General features: G+C 42.3%; 1 protein-coding gene across 3 annotated transcripts in view; it reads right to left on the bottom strand.

Annotated features, from left to right (window-relative positions):
- The window catches only part of RSRC1 (arginine and serine rich coiled-coil 1), a 254,807-nt gene that overhangs the window by 32,675 nt on the left and 196,685 nt on the right, over positions 1-25,447 (bottom strand). For 2 of the 3 annotated variants that reach the window (XM_033959337.1, XM_033959338.1), the window contains exon 7: positions 19,098-19,166. The exons of the other annotated variant lie outside the window; for it this stretch is intronic. In XM_033959337.1, coding sequence (XP_033815228.1) covers positions 19,098-19,166 — 69 coding nt within the window. The remainder of the gene's footprint in view (positions 1-19,097; positions 19,167-25,447) is intronic. 3 annotated transcript variants of the gene reach the window in all.

The raw sequence follows: 25,447 nt of genomic DNA, 5'->3' as shown, positions 1-25,447 counted from the left end.
TTGGTAATTTTCAATATATTCTAATTTCTTCTGAATAACATTTCTTTCTTAAACAATATCCAATTGAAGATCTTTAACTTGTGAAATTTGTTGTTCATGTCTATGAATAATCTCGCCATGCTTTTTCAGGGTTCCCTCTTGGTGTTCTACTTTAGAGTTAATAGTAGCATTATATTTCCTCAAAACTGCCACTGCTTTCTGAAGATTAGAATCCATAATTTCCATTGCCTTCCAAATTTCCTCCATACTCACGACAGGAGGTTTCTCTAACCTTCCATAGATGATCACTTCTCCCCCGGTATTCTTTTCTTCAGTCTCCATGCTGGAGATCGGTGTAGAATCTCTGGCTTGATCTTCAACCTCACAGGGTCTCCCAGCCGCTCCTCCAGGGCTACTTGCTTCCGTTTCCTCTATTGGGGACTTCGGCATTGCCAGCAGCATGGGACTGGTAGTTCCGGGCTGGCTAGGTGCCTGTCTTCCTTCGGGGCTTAGCACCGCCCCATTGCCACTAAGATCCTCCATCAACGGTGGGGGTTCTCCTGTTGCTTGCTGCATCCTCGATGTAGCAAGCCGAGCTAGACCGTCCAAAGTGGTCTGAACCAACCCCCTCGGAGTCGCGGTTGCTGGAGGCACAGACCGCGTTAGACCTTTCCTCTTCCCCATCGTGTGAACATATACCGCAGGACCGGTAAGTTGGAGAAGAGTCGGTTCGAGACCAAATTAGTCCCGCAGCTCAGCGTACACGTCTGCTCCTGACGCCATCTTGACTCCACCCATGATGCATGAAGTTTTGAATTTTATTTGAGACAAGATGGGTAACTAGTGAACTTGTCTGAGGTAGTTAGAGATTGAGTTATATTTTTTCAGTCTGAATACGAGTCTGATTGCCATGTTTTATATGAGCTGTAGTTTGCAGATAAGGGTAATGTTGATACCCATGTAGATGGAGTTGCAGTAATCTATTTATTTTCAACTCCACAACCCCCCTCAAGAACCCTTCTGGACTTTAACAAGTTGATTCAGTTTTCTGGATATAGATAGGATTCATGTCAGTCTGCTCCTGGCTACAGAGAATAATACACCTAGAGGTGGTGCTGCTCCCCATCTCTTACTGTGGAAAAAGGAGTTGCAAAGGTGCCAGTCTAGCTCGGCTTCCAATTTCCCATGATAACAAGGAGACAACACTATATCCTTTATGTTTTCTTAGGCTTCTATGGCTGGTGTCATGACTGTTGCAGTTGTCTGGGTCTCGCTGCGTCTAAATAGGTAGAACTGATGTTTCAACCTGAAGAAATAAAACTAGAAGTGGAAATGTCCTATAAAAATGGTGGACTCAATTTGATTCTAAAATATACTTTTATTTGTCCCAAAAAACAGCTCAAAAGCTCAATGACTCGACATGTTTCGGCCAAACTGGCCTGCCTCAGGAGTCTTGTGAGTCTTCAAACAAAAATATCAACTCATGTGCTTGACGCCAGGACGCTGATATACAGTTATGAATAATCAAATAAAAGGGCGAAAGACACTGGAGCCTAGACAATCCTATGTGTATTTCGCCCTTTTATTTGATTACTCATAGCTGTATATCCTGGCATCAAGCATATGAGTAAGCATATGAGTAAGCAAATGAGGACTGTGTCTGAATTCAAAAGGGCCTGGGATAGGCAAATGGGATCTCTCCGAGAGAGAAAGAGATAATGGTTACTGTGGATAGGCAGACTAGATGGGTCATTTGGCTTTCATCTGCCGTCATGTTTCTATGTTTCTATCACTAGTCTATGAGTCTTGTATAATGGATACAGATAGTTTATCTTCCAATCCAGGATACAGCTAAACTAAAAATTATTGCATGCACACCCAGATGGACGTTATTGCACTCTGTATATGGAAAATTAATGTAAACAAAAATTTGAAAACTACAACACACTGTTAATCTAAAAAGAAATCAAAGCAAATCAGGAGGGGGAGAAATTTTGTAAATTTTATGAACAAACTGTATTGAAGAAGCCAAACTTCCATATATGTAACTGGTTAACATCACTGATTAGAATGATGAGTGATCTTCTGAAAAACTATCAGTACAGTTTGGAACAAATTGCTGAAATTACACTTGGCGAATGAGTTACATTAGATTAGTGCATAATGCTGCTGTTAATCTTTGTCCCATTAAGGTATGATAACAGCGTTCTAATGGCTGCACAATCTTGGCTGTATGTGTATAATATGAACACTAATCAGGATCACTCAGCAGGTCAGCAGATTAAGATCACAGTCCAATGCCAGATGCTGAGATATTCTCTGGAGTCTGGAAACTCCACACCAGGTGGTTGCATCAACTTAATGAAGCAACACATATACATATGGGGGACAAAGGGTGGAGTTAGAGACCACCAGGCATTTTAAAACTGTATTTTGAGAATATTAAGTAAAAGGGCTTAAAATCTATGATGATGATGATAGAGCTCATGTCATAAATGCACAAAACCATATACAGTATGTACATGACAGGATAAGTATTCTATAGATCAAATTACAAGCCAAAATTGATTTTTCACATATAAACCGTATATCCTGATTACATAGAACATAGAAACATGATGGCAGATAAGAGGCCAAATGGCTCATCTAGTCTGCCCATCCACAGTAACCATTATCTCTTTCTCTCTCTGAGAGATCCCACATGCCTAACCCACGCCTTCTTGAATTCAGACACAGAGGGTGTCTCTGCAGAGATCAACAAGAGAAAAGAGAGTGCTGCAGGGGGCACATATGCACTCTCACCCAAGGAACCATTTCTATCGTGGCCACCATCGAGCCCAAGACCTGAAGATAACCCCAGTCTGACGGAGGCTGCTGTGCAAGGAGATCTGAAATCTGGCTCCCAAGTTTCAGTCTGCATGTCTCTAGAAGAAACACTTGCCTTTCTCAGTGTCGAATTGGACACCCAGATACCCCAGGGACTGAACAGGCTGCAGTTGGCTCTTCTTCAAGTTGACAATCCATCCAAACTCTGCAGAGTAGACAAGAAGGTCTGAACCGCTCTTTCCACTTCCTCCCGTGAGGGTGCTCTGATGAGCCAGTCATCCAGGTAAGGGTGGACCAGCCCACCCAGTCTGCAAAGTTGAGCCACCAATTTGACCATCACCTTGGTAAAGTTCCAAGGGTCTGTAGCCCGACCGAACAGGAGAGCCTTGAATTGAAAAAATGCTGCTCCAGGACATGAAACCATGAAACTTTGATCTGGAAATATTGGGATGTGGAGATATGACTTTGTCAAGTCCAGCGCCATCAGGAACTCCCCCGGCTGCACTGAGGCAATAACTGACCAGAGTCTCCACATGAAAATGAGGCACTTTGAGAGCCGCATTTAAGTACTTGAGATCCAGGATAGGCCTCCAATCCTCTGAGCCTTTTTTGGGCATGATGAAGTATATGGAGTATCTGCCAGAGTCCAAGTCTGTGGCTGGAACCCACTCGTTCACCTGAATGTCCAGCAACCTTTAGACAGTCGCCTGAACTGGGCTGCTTTCTCCGGTCTGCCCACAGGCAAGTCCATTAACAAGGCAGAGAGAGGACGAGTGAACTCCAACTTATAGCCCTCTCTGATGATTTCCAGAACCCATTGGGGTTGTGACAGCCTCCCAAGATGCCAGGAAGTCCTGCAGCCTGCGTCTGATCTTGCTTGGGGAGGCTGGAGGCCTGGTATCATTGCAACTTCCTGGGCTGACCCACTGGGCAGAAGGTAGAGCCCTAGGATTTTCTATTTCTGGAGATCTGTGCTGTGGGCTCTGAAAGGACCTCTGGGACAAGGACAAAGAGAAAATGTGGAAGAGGCGGGAGCTGTGAAAGGATCCATGGGCTTGCCATCTGGTAGCAACTTCGGGCAGCAATCCTAGATGCTAGCAAAGAGGTCTTCTAACCCCTGGCCAAACAGCATATTGCTCCTGAAAGGAAGCTTGCTGAGCATGGCTTTGGAGGTAGAATCCCCAGCCCAATGTTTGATCCACAAGATCCTGCGAGTAGACACAGAATAAGCTGAGACTTTGCCCACTACCCAAAGCAGATAATACAAAACATCAGCTACAAAGTCCACTCCCACTAGCACTTGTGTGTGTGGGGGGGGGAGGGGGGGAAGGGGTCCGAAGGCATACCACTCGGGTCATGCAATTTAGAGTGCCATGCTCGAATCATAAAGGAGGCTGCTGCAGCGGCCCTCACCGCCAAAGATAAGGCCTCAAACTGCCTCTTGAGCAACATGTCCAGCCTGCAATCCTGTTGATCCTCAAGTATTGGAGATTACTCGATAGAACACTATCATTCCAAGCAGGCAAATGGAATAAATGTTTAACCAACTTTATCTCAAACGCAGTTTCTTATCAAACTTTTAGGAAGTCAATCAAAACTTATCACTTTGATAAATTTCTCTGACTCCACTTCTGCCTTGATGTATTTCTAAAACAATTTCAGGAAAAATTTGATTAATCATACCACGCTAATGTAATTTTGAAAGTGTTTTGTAATATCGCTGTCTGTATACAGTCTCTTCCTCTGTAAACCACTCTAAACTGTTTGTGGTATTGCGGTATATAAAAGTAAAGTTATTATTATTATGCCCCCTCACTGGGAAGGGATGTGCTCTTGGTCACCTGAGTCACCAGAAAGTCCGCTTTAGGCAAAGCAAACATTTGCTGGATCTCCTTATCCATAGGATATAGCTTGGACCTTGTTTTTACCACTTTAATAGAGCCCCCTGGTTCTCCCAGTGCTCAGAAATCAGAATTTTCATATCCGGGTGCAACAGAAAGGTAGTAGGCTGAGAGCAGACCCCACTCAACAAGGAACAGTGGGAAATAGTCTGAGGAGGATCAATTTTGAGTTTCTTCAGAGACTCAATGAGAAGATTCGTCAGAGCAGCAAACTTGAACAGCCTGAGAACTGAGAGGCCCTTGCCCTGGTCCACAGCAGCACTCAGACCCTGATCCACTTTGGCCAGTGTCACATCATCTCTGATCAAGGCTTCTTCCTGGGAGAGAAGATAAGCATCCAGATCATCATCTTGAAGGACCTCATCTTACCAGCTGTCAATGTCCGAGGGAGACATGGGCAGATGGTTGCTTTCTACCTGACCCAGAAGGTGCTGCGGTGCCGATATAGGCTCGCTAAAGCAAGTTTACAAAGTCAGACGTAATGGACATAGAGGACAGAGAACCTCCTTCAAGAGGAAGGTTAGAGCGCTTCTTTTCGCTTTGGGGCCATCAGAACCTTTATTAGGCAAGGGCACAGAATCATGGGACTTCAAGAGGGTTAAACTGTCCCCTATCCATCCCAATAGTTATTTGGCAGCATTAATAAGGTGGTCAGAGGCTGAACCCAAGGTTCCCGTCTCTCCAGCATGCAAAACTAAACTAAACTAAACCTTAGGTTTGCATACCGCACCATCTCCACAAGCGTAGAGCTCGGCACGGTTTACAGGGTTAGGTTGAAAAGGAGCTACAATGAAGGGTTATAGGAAAGGAGCTAGGAATATAAAGAAGGACAGGGTACCAAAGAGCGGGAGGTGTTAGATTTTTGAAAAGAGCCAAGTTTTCAGGTGTTTGCGGAAGGATTGGAGGGAGCTTGAAATTTTGAGCGGGGATGTGAGGTTGTTCCAGAGTTCTGTGGTTCTAAAGGGGAGGGATGGGTGCAAGGGTGCCCAACTGGTACAAATTTCACATGAATTCATGTCATTGGAGCATGAGGACTCCATCCCTGGTGATTAAAATAAAAACAAGGCTTTTTGAATAAGTTTGAGAACTTAGAATTCAAACTGGAAAAAATCCAAGATGGCTATTGCCAGGATTTCCTGCCGGAAAAAAACGGCTGTAACTCTACCAGAAGACCTCAAATACCAGTAATTTTAGGGTTTCTGGGGTGGGGGAACAAGGCTACAACAAAATATAACCTCAACAATCACAATTTTAGACACCCCCCCTTGGCCCCCAAAATGCCCTGTGGGCTGTGACAGCCCTACTCACAGACCAGACACTGGGAAGATGTGCTGCATCCTGCCACAGCTCCTCTCAGTAGGCATCCCTCCGGCCATCCATCAAAGCTAAGGGGGAGAGGGCGAAGGATTTATGGTGGCAGTTGAAGAGTGGGCATTTCTCCTGCTGTTGGGTGGAAGGTTGCTTGACATCGGCGGCTTGATTTTTTGTTAGTATTTTTTTCTTTGCCTTTATTCTGCGCATGTGCCGATTGCTATCACCAGTGATGGGCACATGCAAATTTAGCGAATCTTTGCTACTCTCTGCCAACCTCATTTCTATGAGCGTGTTTTGGAGAATGACTTGCTTTTTTAAAAATTGCTACTGTAACGGCTGTAACGGTTTTTAACGAAGATTTTTGAAAATCTAGACCTAATTCATCACAAGGAGCCTTTAGCAAAAAAGCAGCACCAATAGCTTCTTGATGCAAAAAAAAAAAAAAAAAAAAAATCAAAACAAAACAGAAACATTTCTTCCTCTAGTCCTGAGAGGCTTTAGAGAGGTCTGGAAATAGCTATATCTTTTAAACAAGGATTTCCACATGTCTCAGGAAAACACATTCTCAAGATGTAATCTCTATTGACAGAGAACACAAAGGATACAAAAGTCATTCTACTAACTTAATTTTCAGAGCCTTTAACAATCTGGAAACTTCCAAACCATCCACCAAGACATTTTTAGTTAAAGAGTGAAGCTGGGACAAATGGAGAAGAACACTGCCTCACAGGTTCACTGGATGAACTTGGTCTTTTGACTGCCAGTCAGACTACCAGTCAGAGACTCAACTCCCAGAAAACTTCAGGCTGCAAATGGGGAGAGGACCATGCAGTCAACCCACTATTAAGCCCAGCCAAGCTGGAACAGAGCCAAACAGACTGCGCTCAAGCTCCTAATAAAACAGGCATGCAAACAGCTATGCAGGGGACAGCCCCTGAGCTCCAAAAAATAAAAAAAAAGCAGGCTGGCTAGCTAGGTGTCTCCAAGGGCTGATCCTGCTAGCAGCAGTCTTCCGCAACATGAGTCTGCATCGTCTCCCAGGCAGAGGTCTCAACAAGTAGGAACCTCTAGGCACTGAGCCTCAAAACGAACTCTAGGAAAAAAAATACCTGAAAATAATAAAATTGCAAAGCAGAGTAGAAACACTTCTGAGCAACTTGCTTGCAGAAAAAAACTGAGGGAGCAGAAGCAGCTGCTAGGGAAGGAGGCAGAGTTCAAAGATGATACAGCATTCTGCAAGCAACTTGAGGGTTTAAATGCATAACCCTAATGTTCAGGATTACAAGACACAATGCACTAGAATAAACTTTACAGTACCAAGATTACACTTTATCGAACAATACCAGATCAGTCTTATTCAGTTCTGTATACAATTAATATACGAGCCATTAAGAACATAAGAATTGCCGCTGCTGGGTCAAACCAGTGGTCCATCGCGACTAGCAATCCGCTCCCACGGTGGCCCCCAGTTCAAAGACCAGTGCCCTAACTGAGACCAGCACTACCTGCGTATGCTCCGGTTCAGCAGGAACTTGTCTAACTTTGTCTTGAATCCCTGGAGGGTGTTTCCCCCTATAACAGCCTCTGGAAGAGCATTCCAGTTTTCCACCACTCTCTGGTGAAGAACTTCCTTACGTTTGTACGGAATCTATCTCCTTTTAACTTTAGAGTGCCCTCTCATTCTCCCTACCTTGGAGAGGGTGAACAACCTGTCTTTATTTACTAAGTCTATTCCCTTCAGTATCTTAAATGTTTCTATCATATCCCCTCTCAGTCTCCTCTTTTCAAGGGAGAAGAGGCCCAGTTTCTCTAATTTCTTGCTGTACGGCAACTCCTCTAGCCCCTTTACCATTTTAGTCACTCTTCTCTGGACAACATTACAAAATTCAAGGCTAATTTGGATGTGCCTTCCTGTTTTAATTTTTTATAAATTTCATGAAATCATTTACATACATACAAACCACTGAAGGCTCTTCTACTAACATAAGATATAAGCAATTTAATTCTAAGGAAATCTCTCTTTGGTAATGGCCAACTTAAAAAGATAAAAAAATAAAAGCTGATGAGCAGAAACATAAGAATTAGTGTACAGATATATACTTCAGCTCACCAAGGGAACAAAAGGTTTGCTTCTGCCTGTTGATATTTTATGTGTCTGGGTTTTAGTTTCCTAATGGAAAATTCTTAGTATTCTCCTTGAGTACCTAGTAAATTTTTGTGAACTCTATAGCTCAAATTAGGATGCAGTACTTTCAAAATTTTACATTGTTTTTACAATTTAAAAAGATGACAAAGAAAACATTTCTAATATAAGAACTCAGTAGCACTTTTTCTATATAAAAATGTTTGATAATGCCACTGTTCTGTTAAAGATTTTGTGCTATTTAGTAATTTATAATTTTCTCTCAATACTTGCAACAGCAAAGAAGCTAAAGCCTTTCAAAGTTCTAGTTTTAATGAATTTTTTAAAAGATCCCTATATTCTCCAAATGTCAAAATATTTTAAACACTTTTCTTGTTTGTATTCATTGATTGAAGTTGCTCATGTGTTTACTTTTAAGCTAATTGAAAATGATGGCTTCCAAGCATGTGCCACATGACTTGCTTACATGAATGGAGCAAATTAAACAGTCTCTGCATATATCCTATCGCACTTGTAGCCCTAATTTCTCTCTGAAACATGTGGTCAATGCATTATATTCTCTGCCTGCAGAGGTCAACTTCAGGATATTAGATTCTGCCACATAGTTCTCTTGTACTAAACTGGGAATAAACACTTACATACTCCTGCCTTTTCAGGAAAAAAATCAACTTTAAATGTGCAATGATTAAAAAAATCAATAATCCAATGACTGCTTGGCTTAGCAATGAATACAGCAACACACTGAGAAGCGAAGCCTGGCGTCCATACAGATTTTAGTGAAATACGAGAAGTTTCAGGATCACTAAGCTAGAAAAGGAAAGGTCTCAGAATGATAATTAAATCTACTCATGCCAATTCTCTGCCAAATTTATTTTCTTAGTCTATGTAAAACATTTTACTGCTTAATCATTTCAATATTGGGCCAAAATATATGAAACATAAAAAATAAACATTAAGAATAACAAAAGAATAATATGCAGCATTCTCCATACAGTATTATCAATGTTCATATTTTATTACAGTAAATAGAACTTTTTAAATCAATTTACTATAAGTAGAGAATATAAGCAACAAATTGCAGTATGTCAGTACATCATCCCCCACAATAACTGTGCAGATGCTTCATACTGAAGTATACCTAGTCTTTTTTCAAATGTTATATTCTGCTATGTCAAACCTCTCCTTTAAATTTAACTTACTAGATCTACAGTTTGAGAGCAACAATATTCTCAAATCTAACCAATCCCATAAATGAAAACAGCAAAACTATTTCTGTACATGGATATAAAAGTACAGCAGTTTATTAACATACCTATATGCAATAAGCAAATTAAATCTGCCCTAGTATAAAAAAAAAAAAAAAAGCAAATATAAATTTGGACTAGGAGGAGGTTGTTATAGCTGTTTTTTGCTGAAAGAAAAAAAGGAAGATTTTTGTGCATGTGTCCTTCAAATGGCTACTGGGACTATGGTAATTAAAACATTTTAAACGGCACAAGCTCCTTGTCTCTAATCTGTAGCTTGGGTCAGCTGTCTGTAGATTCTAATTTGTCCTCCATTTGTATTCATGACAGGAAAGTGCTGAATATTTAACAGCAAGCCAGCAGAAGTGTGTTTGGTGGACTTGGAGGTCAAAAATTTGATTTCTAAGCAAGATTACATCTAACATTCAACATCAAATCTCATTTCTTTTAGCAATAAAATCAAAACAAAAATAACATTCTGATACTACTACAAAACAGGGAAAGTAAGAAACTCTCCAATAATTCATAAGATTGAAATGATGTACTGTAGGTAGTATACAAAATTTTCAAAAGTATTTTTAAAATGCTCTGTTCTTTTATTGAGTGTCCACACCCTTGTAAAGCACTTATCTGTAACAGGTGTAATCCAGGGACAGCAGGCAGATATTCTCACATGTGGGTGATATCATCCACGGAGCCTGGTACAGACAGTGTTAAAGTGCTTTGTCACTTTAAAAAATGTTTAAGACTCGAGACCGCGCATGCGCCAGTGCCTTCCCACCCGATGTTGGCTCGAAGGACATTCAGTTCAGTAAAAAAGCTAAGAAGCCAACTAGGTAGGTGGGTTGTGAGAATATCTGCCCGCTGTCTCTGGATAACAGCTGCTGTGGAGGTGTGTGGAACAACAACCCTCTGGAAAGATTGGAAGAGTTCATCCACCACTGCAGAGATTGTTGAAGTGGAGTAACCATAATGTGTTGAGACAGTGGGTCGATAGCTTGAGACCACTGAGATGCGAGAGTCCATTGAGGCAGCCTGAGATGAAGTCTCGCAAATGGAGTAACATGCACCATGGAAGCCATGTGACCCAGTAGTACCATCATTTGCCTGGCCGAGAGTGATGGAAGATGAGAAGTCTGAGTGCAAAGATGAATCAAATTTTCTAGCCTTTGCTGAGGGAGAAACCCTCTGAGATGAATGGTGTCTGGCAGAGCTCTGATAAATTGGAGAGTCTGAGAGGGCTGAAGTTGAGATTTTGAAAAATTGATTTCGAAATCCAACTGCTGAAGAAAGAGAATTGTTAAGCGAGTCGCTGCAATTACTCCTTGCGAGGTTGGATCTTCGATCAGTCAATTGTCCAGATAGGGGAACACCTGGAGACCCTAAGCCCGCAATGCCCCTGCCACTACAACCAGGCACTTGGTGAATACTCTGGGAGAGGATGCAAGTCCAAAGGGCAGGGCCTTCTATTGATAATGGTGCTGTGCTACCTGAAATCTGACAAATTTCCTGGAGGTCGGATTCACTAAAATGCGAGTATAAGTCTCTTTGAGAGCATAGCCAGTCGTTGTGATCTAAGAGGGGATATAAAGTTGCCAAGCACAACATCCGAAACTTTTCCTTCACTAGAAACTTGTTCAGGCCCCTGAGGTCTAAAATTGGACATAGATCTCCCTTCTTCTTTAGAATGAGAAAATACCGGGAGTAAAACCCCTGGTTTCTCTGCACAGGTAAAACTTTTTCTATAGCATTGAGAAGAAGGAGGGATGTCTGCTGAGGGTTGAAAGAAGGCTCTCTCTTGGAGGATAATCTGGAGGCATATTGACGAAGTAAAGAGAATATCCATCTTGAATGACTTTTAGAACCCAGAGGTCTGTGGTTATCAGTTCCCAATGGGGATAATACAGTTGGAGCCAACCTCCGATTGGTTGAGGAAGAGGCTGAGAAAGAAGAACAATGGCTATACTCTCTAGAAGCCCACCAAAAAGACTGAGCAGACTTTTGAGGAGCTGCTGATTAAGATTTCTGACGATGCTGCTGTTTTTGCTTTTTCTGTAGCAGTCTAGGAAGAGCAGCTGGTTTTGAAGAAAAACGCCTTTGATATGAAGAAGACTTTAAATATTTAGAAATTGAAGACTTAGGCTTGGATTTGACCAAAGCATCCCAATGTTTCTCATGATCAGTGAGCTTTTGTGTGGCACTTTCAACAGAGTCAACAAACAGCTCATCTGCCAAGCAGGGAATGTTTGCTAATCTGTCCTGAAGATTGATATCCATATCTGCGACTCTTAGGCATGCGGACATTCCCGATGCTCCCGATGTTGTCTAGATTAACTTTTCAAACTGAAGCTGCCTAGCCTTCAGTGACTGTTTTTGAAGTTTGGAGCAGTGCAGACAACTGTCCACACAGTGATCAGGCCCAGACACTGAATACACCAATTATGTGGGTCAGTGAGTGAAATAGCCCTGTTGCACTGCTTAAAGCCACTAGAAGGCCTTGATATGGAGGGGAAGACCACAGGCATGAGATAGGACTCAATGGTCTGGGAGAGTCGAGTAATACCGAAGTTGAAAAACGCTTGATGCACTCGGTGTGAGAGAGGGCCCAAAGTGGCCTGAGGACCAAACATAGTTCTTTGAAAAAAGAAAAATTTTCAAAGAAAATAACCAGAAATTATATCAAAGAGGTAAAATATGAAGAAAAATAAAGTGGGAAGACAGAAAATGGGAAGTTTTGGTGCTTTGGAAGAACTAAAAAACAAACAAACAAACAAAAAACACAGCTTCTTAGCTCTGTGGAAGACTAAGAACTGATGGTCCCGTGAGCTGATATTGGGCGGGAAAGCACCAGCACATGCGCAGTACAGGCAATCTCGAGACGTAAAAATTTTTTAAAAGTGACAGTACACTTTAGCACTGTCTATACCAAGTTCCTTGGATGACGTCACTCACAGGTGAGAATATACTGTCTGCTTGTCTTTTTCTTCTGGAGATCCCCACAAACTCCTTTTTAGGATAACACCCAATGCAAAAGCTGGTACAGTCCTTTATCCCTATACTTACCCATCCAGGTGCAAACGTCTCCCTCCTCTCTCCATTCCAGTCTTCCTATCCTCTTTTAGTCACCTCCTCAATCCCTTCTCCCCCACAATGTTGTTGTGTACTCCCCAATTGGAAACAAGGAATCCTCTCCTTCTGGGTTCACTATTGCAGCTGTCTCCTAATTAGGACCCTTCACCTTCTCTTTGACTGCTTGTCGTTTTGATATCTCCTTGCCTACCTCTTCTTAAGTCTTGTAAGAAATTATGAAGGTGGAAAAAGTATAAAATGCTATCACTGCCTCCAGCCCTGGCACCACCTTCCAAAATTGTGGCAGTTACAATACACTGATCCCCTTTTCTTCCTCAGGCAGATGCCATCCTTTCCTACATATGTGGAGCAAAAGAGAGTGGCAAACTAGAGTATCATAGGTTTTTGAGTGTCAAGGACAGTAATCAGGGAAATGGAAATCAGGGATTAGCCAGCTCTTCACTTTGTACTGGGGGAGCAACAAAGGTGAGGAAATTAAGGTCTGGTTATCCTTTGCACTTGGTATTCAGCAGCTGGGAGGGACTGGGGCCTCACACATCTCAGTTTTGATGCTGGAGATGATCAGTCCATTGTGACCACTTCATTCTTGTGTTGGGTTGTTAACACAGGGGCCCTACAGCCTGCACTCAAGTCTCTGATAAATCAGCAGGGAGCAAGTTCCCAGGGTAATGGACTCTGAGCTTTTGATGTATCACAAAGTAGGCTGGCTCCACAGGTACTCCAAGAGATTGGCCTGTGAGCAGCAGCCCACCCTCTTGGACATGCATCCTTTCTCTGATGGAGTAACCCCAAAAAGTGGACCTCCAGGCACCAAAGCAATGCAAAAAAAAACCCCAAAAAACAGACAGACAAAAATACCTGAAAATAATAAAAAGAAGCAAAGCAGACCAGAACACACTTTCTCAGTTTGCTTGCACAAGGAAAAACTAAAGAGGGAGCTATTCTCCACCAGTGAAGGGAAGGAGTTGAAAGATATGAGTGACATCCTTCTGCAAAGTTCACGACTAACAGCTTCAATACAGAATCCTATGTCTTTGCAATAAAATAATGTGTTAGTTGTTTAACAATGTTAAAAAAATTTAACAGGATTAACGATGGTCAGGCCTGCCTATCTTCCTTCCTAAACTATATAATATATATATTATATATTATACAGTTTAGTACAGTGTGTATTTTGGCCACTTAGGGTGATAATATTTTAGTATCTTCCTTCCTAGTCATGGAATTCTTCAACTGACATCAGACGAACGCTGGCTTAGAGCCATATTAAAAGCTGCCTCTGCCATTGCCGCTGTTACCCTCATCTGCCGCTGCCTCTGCTTTGCCACCACTGCTCTCCTTGGAGAGCTGCCCTGCTGCCACTGCCCACTCCCAGGAGAGCCACCCTTGCTGCTGCTGCTGCCTTCCCAGAAGAGCGGCTTTGCTGCCACCCATCACTCGCCTCCACTTGCAGCTGCTGGCCATCATATCCTTCCCTTTAACCTTTCATAGTCTGCTGGCAGTATTATCAATTAAAGTAGAGCACTGCTGACAGACTAACCGACTCCAATCTCTTGCGATCTCTTCAATCCTTGCTACACCAGAACAGGAAGTTACATCAGCTGTTCCGGTGTATCAGGGACTGAAGAAACCATGAGAGACTGGAGCCAGCTAGCCTGCCGGTAGTGCTCTGTTTTAATCACTAGCACTGCCAGAAAGCTATGAAAAGTTAGAAGGAGGGAAGGAGGAGAGACCCAACCAAACCATGGTGGGGAAGAGAGAGAGAGAGAAATACCTGACCAGGAGGGAGAGGGAGAAAGGAGAAAGAAAGAGAAATGTCTGACCACAGGCAGGGGGGGGGTGGAAGAGAGAGAGATGCCCAACCACAGGGGGGAGATGGACCAGTCTGATCTAGTAAGGCTATCCTTATATTCTTTTGAAATGGTGAGAATGGAGTGGTGGGGAGAGGGAAGGGAGGGAAAAGAAGGTATCCATGTAAGGCAGTGTCCCGTAAACTTTCTCGAGCCGCAGCACACTAAACGTAGTGGCCGCAGCTCATTGCATCCGTAAGTGCACGGATGTCTCAGTGAGGATGTCATGCACTCGTGTGACATCATTACGTCAACGTCTGTGTATGCATGAACGCCCTCCAGATAGGCCCTGAGAAGCCAGTGGTGGATGCCAGCAGGGAAGATGGCTGCGAGAGGCATGTCCTGTAGGCAGTCAGTGCCGGCGCCTCTCCTCGTCCCCCCAGTGTGCTGCAGCACACCTGAAATCTCAGGAGGCATACTACTGTGCTGCGGCACACAGTTTGCAATACACTGATGTAAGGGAACGGAAAGGAAGGGGAGGGAAATGTTGGTGACCCTGAAAAGAAGAGGCAGAAACTAGAAGAGGCCAAAACTAGACAGATTTGAATAGGAGAAAGAAAAATGAAATAAAAGTTGATCGTGAAAGATGGATATAAGGCAAGAAGTAAAGAGGAGAAAAAAAAGAAAAAGATCGAATAAATAGAAAACTGGGAAGCAGAACCAGAGTGGAACGAGATGATTAGAAAGATAAAAATCACCAGACAACAAAGGTAAGATAAATTGGGGGGGTGGGGGTGGGGGGTGGTAATGGGATTTTATATACCACCTCTCTATGGGACAACCAAATTGAAATGTGTTAGTTTTGAGAATTTATGCTATGTATACTGTATATTGTAGTATACAGGAAGAAATATGAGGTGCTTTATGCGATTAATTGCGCAATTAAAAATTATAAAGATGTACAGCCCTTCTTTTTAATGATATAGGCCCCCTTTTTACTAAACCACGATAGCAGTTTTTAGCACCAGTAGCCGTGCTGAATGCTGCACGCTGCTTCTGATGCTCAAAGATTTCCTATGAGCGTTGGGAGCAGCACGGGGCATTCAGCGCAGTTCCCAGCGCTAAAAACCGCTAGTGCGGTTTAGTAAAAGGCGGTAATAGTTTCTTTCAGATTCAACTTTTTCAGAAATGTTATGATTTTCTGATGAAAGTAAGGCAAGAATAACCTCCAATCTGTAATTGAGTTTGAAGTTATTGATTATGCCTAGGTTTAGGGGTTGAATTTTGGATGTGGTGTTCAAGGAAAGGTAAAGAACTTGAATTTTCTCATCTCTAGAGATCAAAGACTCCACTGGAGATCATGTGGGACAATTACTGAGCAATAGGAACACTTTTTCCTTAAGCTTCTTTGAACGCAAATGCTTTGGAACAGATGGAACAAATGACTGGTGCAACCATTCATCAAACAAGGCACTGGTCATCCATGCATTTTTACTGCCTTTATACATTTTAATTTATTTGAGTGACTGAAGCATCATGGATTTTCAAATCATTCAACCATTAGCAGAGGTACCTTGTGACCACCAGCTTTATTTGTGCACAAAAGCAGAGTAATGCATTCTTACTCTTCTTATAGACAGCTGTTTTATAAGGCTTGTGTTTAAATGCTCAAGTTTTATCTGGGAAGAGTTTCATAAAAAAGGCTATTTCATCACAAGTTATACACTTGCTCTTCAGTATAACTTCCATTTTCAAAGACAGACTTTAAACTCCCCGGGGATATGCTGGAGGCAGCTTTTTGTCCCTTAATTGGCTTTCCCCAGAAATCAACACTTGGGACATTTCATGGCATTTCTTGAACATATTTTATATATACCCTCTTCCAGAAGAAAATTCATGTCCAATCAAATGTCCAAATTGTTCTACTTGTGCTTAAGTATTAAGCTACAATGAGGTGTTTCTTTATCTCAATCTTGTACAATCCACGTGCACAATGCTTCACCATGCTCAGGTTTGGCCACATAATATACACATTTTTGTTTGAGTCCTGGTGGATAGGGAGAATATGAACAGTTACAGACCAATTTCTATTCTTCCAATAGTTTCTAAACTCATTGAGAATATTGTATTAAAGGAATTAGAATCATTTGTTCAGAGAAAGAACTGGTTAGATAATAAACAACATGGGTTCAGGAAAGGGCATGGAGTGGAAACTTTGTTGCTATTGACTCTTGATATTTGGAGAAGAGGGATTGATATAGGCACCACTTTTGCCTGGTATCTCTTGATATACAGGCAGCATTCGATACAGTGGAGTTATTGATATCGCTAGATAGATTACAGCAGAGTACAGTGGGCGAAGTGGTGTTAAATTGGTTTAGGTCTTTTCTCATGGATTGGAAATTTGTTGTGGAATGTGGATCACAGCCTTCTGAGATCAAGGCAATGAAGAAAGGGGTGCCCCAAGGATCTGCATTATCTGCCCTATTGTTCAACATTTATGTTGCATCAATAGGGGGGGGTTATGCAGGAATTGGTAGTATATTACCGCATTTATGCAGATGATATCTATTTCTTCTTTTCTATTTTGAACGGTATGGAGTATGTGTTACAGAAATTGGAAGAGTGCATGACTAGGATAACAGGCTGGATGTGTGAGAATGAAATGGTCCTAAACTAAACTAAACTAAGCCTTAAGTTTATATACCGCATCATCTCCACGGAAGTGGAGCTCGACACAGTTTACAAAGCTTAAAAAGAAAAATTTACAAGAGCATATAAACAAATTTACAAGAGCATATAAACAGAGGGGATGTGAGCAAGAGAAGAAAGGTTATAAGTTAGAGAATAGCCAGATTTTCAGTTGTTTTCGGAAAAGTTGAAGGGAGCCCAGGTTCCGCAGCGGGACAGTGAGATCGTTCCAGAGGCCCGTGATTTTGGAGAGGAGAGATCTTCCCAGTTTGCCTGCGTGGAATACGCCGTGTAGAGAGGGGAAGGATAGTTTATGTCTGTGGGTTGATCTGGTGGTGGCAGGCGTCAGGGCGAGGAAGGATAGAGGGATTAGGGGCGGAAGGATGCCGTGAATGATCTTGAAAGCTAGGCAGGAGCATTTGAAGTAAATTCTGGAAAGCACTGGGAGCCAGTGAAGATTGGCAAGTAGTGGGGAGACGTGATCAGATTTGCGTTTAGCAAAAATCAGCTTGGCTGCAGTGTTCTGGATAAGCTGGAGTCTGCGAAGACTTTTTTTTGTTAGGCATGAATTTAAAAAAGACAGAAGTTATGTTTGTGGGGAATGATGAATTGCTGAATGATGAATTGCTGAATGATGAATTGCTGTTGAATACAAAAGAATTAAAGGTATAAGATGTCACCAAATCTAAATATGTTAGGAGTATATCTAGACGTTAAGCTCTCTATGCAAGAACAAATTATGCAGATGGTTAAAAATGCATTTTTCCAACTGAGATTACTGTCAAGGGTAAAATCTAAGTTGTCAAGATCAGATTTTCAGACTGTGGTTCAATGTATGGTGATCTCTAAACTTGATTTTTGTAACTCTTTGTTGGTGGGTATCACAAAATATCGAAGCAAAGCACTGCAGATAGTGCAGAATGTAGCAGCCTGTATGATCATAGGGTTAGCCTGGAATGATCATATCACTCCAGCGCTGAACAGTTTGCATTGGCTGCCAATTCAATCTTGGATTGAATACAAAATTTTGACAATTGTCTATCAGGTGATCTATGGGGAGACACCTATGGACATTAAACAGTTTCTGAAACAATATATTCCTTCTAGGAATTTGAGATCACAATCCATAATGAGGTTGTCGCTTGATGTATTAGGTGAAATACATTATAAAAAAAACTCAAGCGACAGTTATCTTTATTGTAGGTCCACATTTGTGAAATACACTGCCAGGGTTTTTAAGATTATATAGAGAGAAACTCATTTAAGAAACAGTTGAAAACTTACCTGTTTATTAAAGCATTACCTTTGAAGAGAAATGTATTTTACAGTTCATAAGGGGTGAATATTTTATTAGCGTGATGCTATTTTTAATTATTATATTTGGAAGGAATAGATAGGATGCGTCTGCTGTACTATGTTTGAGTACGTTTTGAATATGTATGCTTTCTACTGTAACCCCTTTAGGAGATAGGCAGGGAAGAAATTTTTAAAATTAAAAAACAAACAAACAAACAACCTTTGACCAAAAAGGAGATTTGTTCTCACTACTGGCAAGTCATTCCTGATACAGCCTACCATGTATAACTAAGTTGCATGCATTAATTTCATGATTCTGGGGATCACGTGGTTTTTATTGTCAGGTCAGCTTAACTTCTATAGTTGTGTCTCCCACATTTTGCAGTGGCTGAGCTGTTAAATGCTGGCTGTAGACACTTCTTCTCCTGTGAAGGACACTCGTGTGTCTGCCTTTGGGGTGTGCAGATCCTTGGCTCTTTCATTTATACTTGGGGACAATGAGTCAGTTTTAACAAGCGATGGAAAAGAGTACCCCATAGAAATAAAAAACCCTGAATAATGGACCAGTCACAGCTACGATCACCCTGAGCAGAAAAAATGTGATACCACTTAACCACTGTACTTGAAAGTATATAATATGTAAAAAAAAACCCAAAGTTTAATTTTAAAAATCCTTAGTTCCAAAGTACACTCAAGTTTTTTTAAATTAGGAAAAATATATCACTTTTGCAGAAATACTTATATTAAAAATCTTACTGTATTATCTATGTGTATTAAAAATAAAACTAACTCATTCCTTTAATGCACTTAAGTGTTACAATACCTTCTTCTTTCTTCTTTTTATTTTCCTCTTCATTTTTCTCTTTAGCCTTTAATGCTTCATCTGCTTTTGCTATGAAAAGAATAGTTATGATTATTACATTTTTTTAACTTGTTTTTCAGAATGTTTTTGTTTACAAGGCAAGAGAATTGCTATGTTTTATTTAGAATAGCAAATGATGAAAAATATATACATCCTTGATAGTATAAAGGAATATTCTCAGTTTACATTATAAAAACAAGCTAATCTATTTTAATTTTACACCTCTGTAACTATTGAGAAAATAGAAATATAATGTAAAAATAGTATATTGGCAATAAAGAGAGTTATCAAATTTCCTGACAAAGAAGTGCCTAATTAATTTATTTCTTATCATATACTCAATGCTAATCTGAAAAGTTAATTTACTTCTCTATTAGATAAGTCTTTTTTTTAGCAAAATACGAGTTAATTTGACCTATACCAAGCCATAATTCTTCTAGATTCTGCTTAAACACTCTGTTCTTTTTGATCTTGCTGAGCCATATATCTGGAACAGGCTTCCTGAGTTGGTACATCATACTCTGTCTCAACCTCAATTCATATCTAGGCGAAAAGCCCACCTTTTTCAAGCTGCTTTTAACTCTTAACCCCCTATTCACAAATACCCATGTTTGTTTTAATCAATCCCACAATAAATAACTCCCTAGTCTCTTATTTTGTTTTTAAAAGACTGTAAGCTTTATCAAGCAGGGACTCTCTCTTACATGTTTTGTGTACAGCGCTATACGAGGTCTGTTCAAAAAGTTCCAGGACTGATTTTATACAAATTTATTAAACAATCTTAAAATCTTACAATTTATTCCACTGGGTTCCTTTCAAAGTACTCCCCTTCCCTAAGTATACACTTTTCCCAATGTCGTTTCTACTTCTGGAAACATTCATTAAACGCATCTTCAGGACTCGCTAAAAGTTGCTGCGTCAAATTTTGCTTTATGTCTTCAATGGTGTTGAATTGCTTTCCTTTCACTGTGGATTTAGATTTATGAAACAAGAAGTCAGCAGGGGCTAAGTCAGGAGAGTAAGGTGGCTGGGGAAGAACTGTCATCGCATTTCATAAGTTTCTGTAGCGGTCTTACTCAATTTAAAACAGAACTTCATTCTGTAGCACTGCTCTTTGAGGTCGCACATGATGAAAAATAGTTGATCATGAAAACATACTTTCACAAAAATTGCTATAGCTGAGAGACAAAAGCAGATATCAACAAACCAGAAAAAAGGAGGGTACTCATGAGGTTTCAAGCTACTCAACACTGCCTTTAAAAAACTCAACACGTTTTTAAAAAACTTCCTGTTGGCGTGCAATTCAAACTGTCCTGGAACTTTCTAAACAAACCTCGTATATGTCTCGTAGCGCTATGGAAATGCTTTATGATAAGCAGTAGTAGTGAAGATGCTCCTTGGCCTCTCTTTGCTGACTTTTTGCTAAAGTTGTTGTTTTTTTTTGTTTATTTTTTACAAAAAAGGTAAATATATATGCTTCCATGCACACAAACATGTACTGTATATTTAGATACACATTTCAAGTGCATACATGTCCTCAATTTTTCATGTGGAGGGGTTTCCAGTTTTTTCTCTAATAGATCCCCATCACAGAATCTATGAAAATTCTACCTAAGATAATATTTTCAGATAATCCTTTCACTTATCTTTAATTATATTTAGATCTTTAGTTGATTAGATTGAAAATAAACTGAGCAAACTGTGAGGGGGGCCCACTGAAGGAGGATGACTCACCTTGCCATCAACGCAACAGGCCCCCCTCCCGGCATCAACGGCAATGGGCCCCCCCTCCCGGCATCAACTGAAATGCAGCCGGATCTGTTACTGGAAGGTCCCACGATGACTGCTTCTACCGGTCCATCCCCCTCCGTCGTCACTTACTTGCTTCGGAAGAAGTGACGTTGGAGGGGGATGGACCGGCAGACGCAGTCATCGCGGGACTTTCCAGTAACAGATCCGGCTGCACTGTGGTTGATGCCGGGAGGGGGGCCCATTGCCCTTGCTGCGGGGGGAGGGGCGTTGCCCTCAGCTGTTATAATGCTGCTTTCGAGCAAAGGAGCTCAGAGGGCAGAGCCGGCAGCAATGTTTGGAGGGGGAGAAAGGAGCATGGAAGGGTGGTGAACAGAAAGAGGGCAGGGTGGTATGGAAGGGTGGTGGGGCAGCGTGGTATGGAAAGGTGGTGGAGGGAGAGAAAGGGGGCAGATGCTGATGGAATTGTGTGCAGGGAAAGGGAAGGATACTGGATGGAATTGGGTTGGAGGGAAAGAAAGGGGGCTGATGCTGATGGAAGTGGGGGGAAGGGAGAGGAGAGAGTGAAATGCTAGACCATGGGGGTGTGGGAGAGGGAAGGGAAGAAGAGAGGAGAGAGATGCCAGACCATTGGAGGAGGGAATGGAAGAAGATGGTTGCCAGACCAATAAGAGTGAAGGGAAACATGGAAGGGGGAGGCATATAGATTCTGGAAGTGGCACAGAAGGACAGAAAATGAAAGGAAGATATTGACAAGAAGATGAGGAGAGCAGAAACCAAAAAAGACAAAGGTAGAAAAAAATTTTATATTTATTTATTTATTTTTTTGCTTTAGGGGGACATGCATCGCTGTTTCTGTGGTGTTGCATTGTATGCAGAGTCCAGCTTCTTGGTGGTTTTATTTAACCTTTCTCTACGTATTTCTATTTTATCCTCCCTTTTACAAAACTGTAGAGCATTTTTTTTAGCACCGGCTGTGGCTAAAAATCATACTACAGTTTTGTAAAAGGGGGGAGAGGTTAGTTTGTGATTACATATTCAATCCTAGGTGAAGGTGTTTTCTGTGATCTGTTTGTATGAAAGACATGGTTTTTTGTTAGCGTTGACTAGCCTTGTTTGGTGACATGCATCAGGCATGGTTTTTGGGAGCACCTTGAATTAACCTGATTTGAATCTCCTTATTTTCTTCCAATCTTCTTTTGTTTTATGTTGGATTCTTTGGTGGACTGCTTGCCTTGTTGTTTCTTTGCAAGTTAACATACATGGAGTGGAACGTACTAGAGGAGTTACAGATTTGGTTGTTTATACATACATATGGGTTACAGTTGGTTGATGTAGATCAGTGGTTCCCAAACCTGTCCTGGGGGACTCCCAGCCAGTCAGGTTTTCAAGATATCCCTAATAAATATGCATGAGAGAGATTTGCATATAATGGAAGTGACGGTATGCAAATCTCTCTCATGCATATTCATTAGGGATATCTTGAAAACCTGACTGGCTGGGGGTCCCCCCAGGACAGGTTTGGGAACCACTGATGTAGAGTAAGGCAGCTGAGAGGCATTGTAAACTTGGTTATTAATATAGGCTTATATTTCGGATAGTATTACTGCTTTACAATTATTTGAACACTTTTATATATGCATGGAAAGGGTTCAGAGTTAAAGTCCTGGGTAAGTAGGTGGGAAGGGAAAGAAGGGGGATTTGTTCAGAGATGTTTGGGGGTTGCATAGAAGAAAAACTGTGCACAATCTTTGTTTGTTTTGAATTAAAAAAAAAAAAAAAGAAATACAAGTGGAAATAAAGAAGTAAAGAAGAAAACAGATAAATGGGGTCAGGACATGGGCAGGGTAGGGGCGGGGCAGGGCCAGGGGGGGCCCAGTGTACATGTGTGCCTAGGGGCCCTCGAAGAATTAATCCTGCCCTGACTCCCAGACAGCAGCGGCAGCTCTGTGTGCTTTTAACTTCGCCACACAGCTGCCGCTAAGCAGTAGTTTAGCCACGGTCATCAGGTAGCCTCAGGGCCTTTGCTAGGCTGGCCCACATCATCGAAGCGGGCCGGCCTAGCAAAGGCCCCGGGGCTACCTGATGAAACCGTGGCTAAACTACTGCTAGTGGCAGCTGTGTGCCGAAGTTAAAAGCACACAGTAAGCTTCTGCTAGGCTAGACAGGAGATTATTGCTGGACAGGGAAGGGAGAAGGGGTACTGCTGGACAGGGGGAGGAGGGAAGGGGTACTGCTGGACAGAGGGAGGAGGCAAGGAGTACTGCTGGATAGGGGAGAGATAAAAGGAAGGGAAAACAGGTGCTGCTGGACCTGGCAGAAAGGGATGGTGCTACACACTGGAGGGGAGGGTAAGATGGTGTATGGGGAGAGAGCATGTTGGGTTGGGGGTGGGAAAGAGGGATGCCAATTGAGGGAAGAAGCAAGGACAGAGAGAAAGAATGCAGGAGGCAGAAAGTGTTGGACTCATGGAGAGGGCGAGAAAGATGGGGGGAGGACAAAAAAGGCCACTGCAGCTGCTTTAATTCCTAAAGCTAGTAGTTCAAACTGCCTTTTCAGGACCATATCCACTTTGTGATTCTGTGTATCTTTTAATACTACACCTCCCTCACTTGGCAAGAATGTGTGCTTGGTCACCTGGGCCACCAAGGAATCCACCTTAAGCTAATCAGAGCCACATTGACAGACTTGAGATCTAGAACTGGTCTCCAGTCTTCAGAGTCTCTCTTTGGCACAATAAAGTATATGGAGTATCTTCCCAAGCCCGATCCGGCCATCCATTGCAAATCTGACATGATATAGTGGTAAAAAAAGCAAAATTGAACAAGTTTGAGGCAGATGGGGGCTTTAGAAAAAAATAAAACTGCATCAAAAACAGTCCATGGAGACCTCACTAAAGGAAACAAAATGATAGGGAAAGGGGTTTTTAGAGGTGGGGAACCTTGGCTCTGGGGTCAGAAACCTTTTAATTCAAATTTTGGGGACACTCACCCCACCCTGATTTTCCCCATAGGCTACAATGGCCTTACTAACTATGTCATGTGGTTCCTGCCTGCTTCAGCATAGAATTACCGCTAGAAAAAAATGGAGAAGAGTTCTGCCTCACAGATTTGCTAGATGAATCTGGTCTTCAGGCTGCCAGTTGGACCAAGATCAGACTGAGCCTCAACTCTTGGAAAACCTTGTTGTGAAAGGGGGGGGGGGGGAGACCATGCAGCCAGTCCACTATTAATCTTGGCTAAGCCAAGAAGGAGCCCAAGTAGCCTTTGCTCAGGCTCCTGACTAAATCAGGGATGTGAGCAGCTATGCAGGGGACAGTCCCTGAGCTATTAAAAAATACCAGCAGACTAGCTAGCTAGGTGTCCCAGAGGGGCTAATCCTGCTAGCAGCACACTGCCATGGCGCAAGTCTGCATCTTCTCCCAGGCAGAGGTCCCAACAAGGGGAAACCTTTGGGTGCCGAGCCTCCAAATACTAAGAAAAAAATACCCCAAAATAATAAAACCACAGAGCAGATAGTAACATAGTAACATAGTAGATGACGGCAGATAAAGACCCGAATGGTCCATCCAGTCTGCCCAACCTGATTCAATTTAAATTTTTTTTTTTTTTTTCTTCTTAGCTATTTCTGGGCGAGAATCCAAAGCTTTACCCGGTACTGTGCTTGAGTTCCAACTGCCAAAAAGCACAGTTACTTACCGTAACAGGTGTTATCCAGGGACAGCAGGCATATATTCTCACACATGGGTGACGTCATCTACGGAGCCCCAGCGCGGACAGCTTTTTAAGCAAACTTGCTAGAAGTTTCAAGTTTGCACACTGCACCACGCATGTGCTAGCCTTCTCGCCACTAGAGGGCGCATCCCCACCTCGTGGTCCTCAGTTCCATATCCAGCAAAGAAAAGCCATCCCCGGGGAGGTGGGCGGGTTGTGAGAATATATGCCTGCTGTCCCTGGATAACACCTGTTACGGTAAGTAACTGTGCTTTATCCCAGGACAAGCAGGCATGATATTCTCACACATGGGTGACCTCCAAGCCAACCAGAAAGAGGGTAGGTGGGAGGATGGCAATTTAGGAAAACAGGTTACGTAACACCGACTGGCCAAACCGGCCGTCACTCCTGGACAAGGAGTCCAGACAGTAATGGGAGGTGAACGTATGAACCGAAGACCAGGTGGCAGCTTTACATATGTCCTCCATAGGAGTAGAACGGAGGAATGCAACCGAAGCTGCCATCGCCCGGACCTTGTGCCCCGTAACTCGACCCGAGAGCGGGAGACCAGCCCGAGCGTAGCAAAAAGAGATACAAGCAGCTAACCAGTTGGATAAGGTACGCTTGGAAACCGGATGTCCTACCCGATTAGGATCAAAGGACAAAAACAATTGAGGAACCTTCCGATGAGACTTAGTACGTTGGAGATAAAAAGCCAACGCCCTCTTACAGTCAAGCGTGTGAAGCGCCGTTTCACCAGGATGAGAATGGGGCTTCGGAAAAAATACCGGAAGAACAATGGACTGATTGAGGTGGAAATCAGACACAACCTTAGGCAAAAATTTGGGA

Source organism: Geotrypetes seraphini, chromosome 9, assembly GCF_902459505.1.
Source record: "Geotrypetes seraphini chromosome 9, aGeoSer1.1, whole genome shotgun sequence".
Lineage (NCBI taxonomy): Eukaryota > Metazoa > Chordata > Amphibia > Gymnophiona > Dermophiidae > Geotrypetes > Geotrypetes seraphini.
This window is presented reverse-complemented; position numbering and strand designations above follow the sequence as displayed.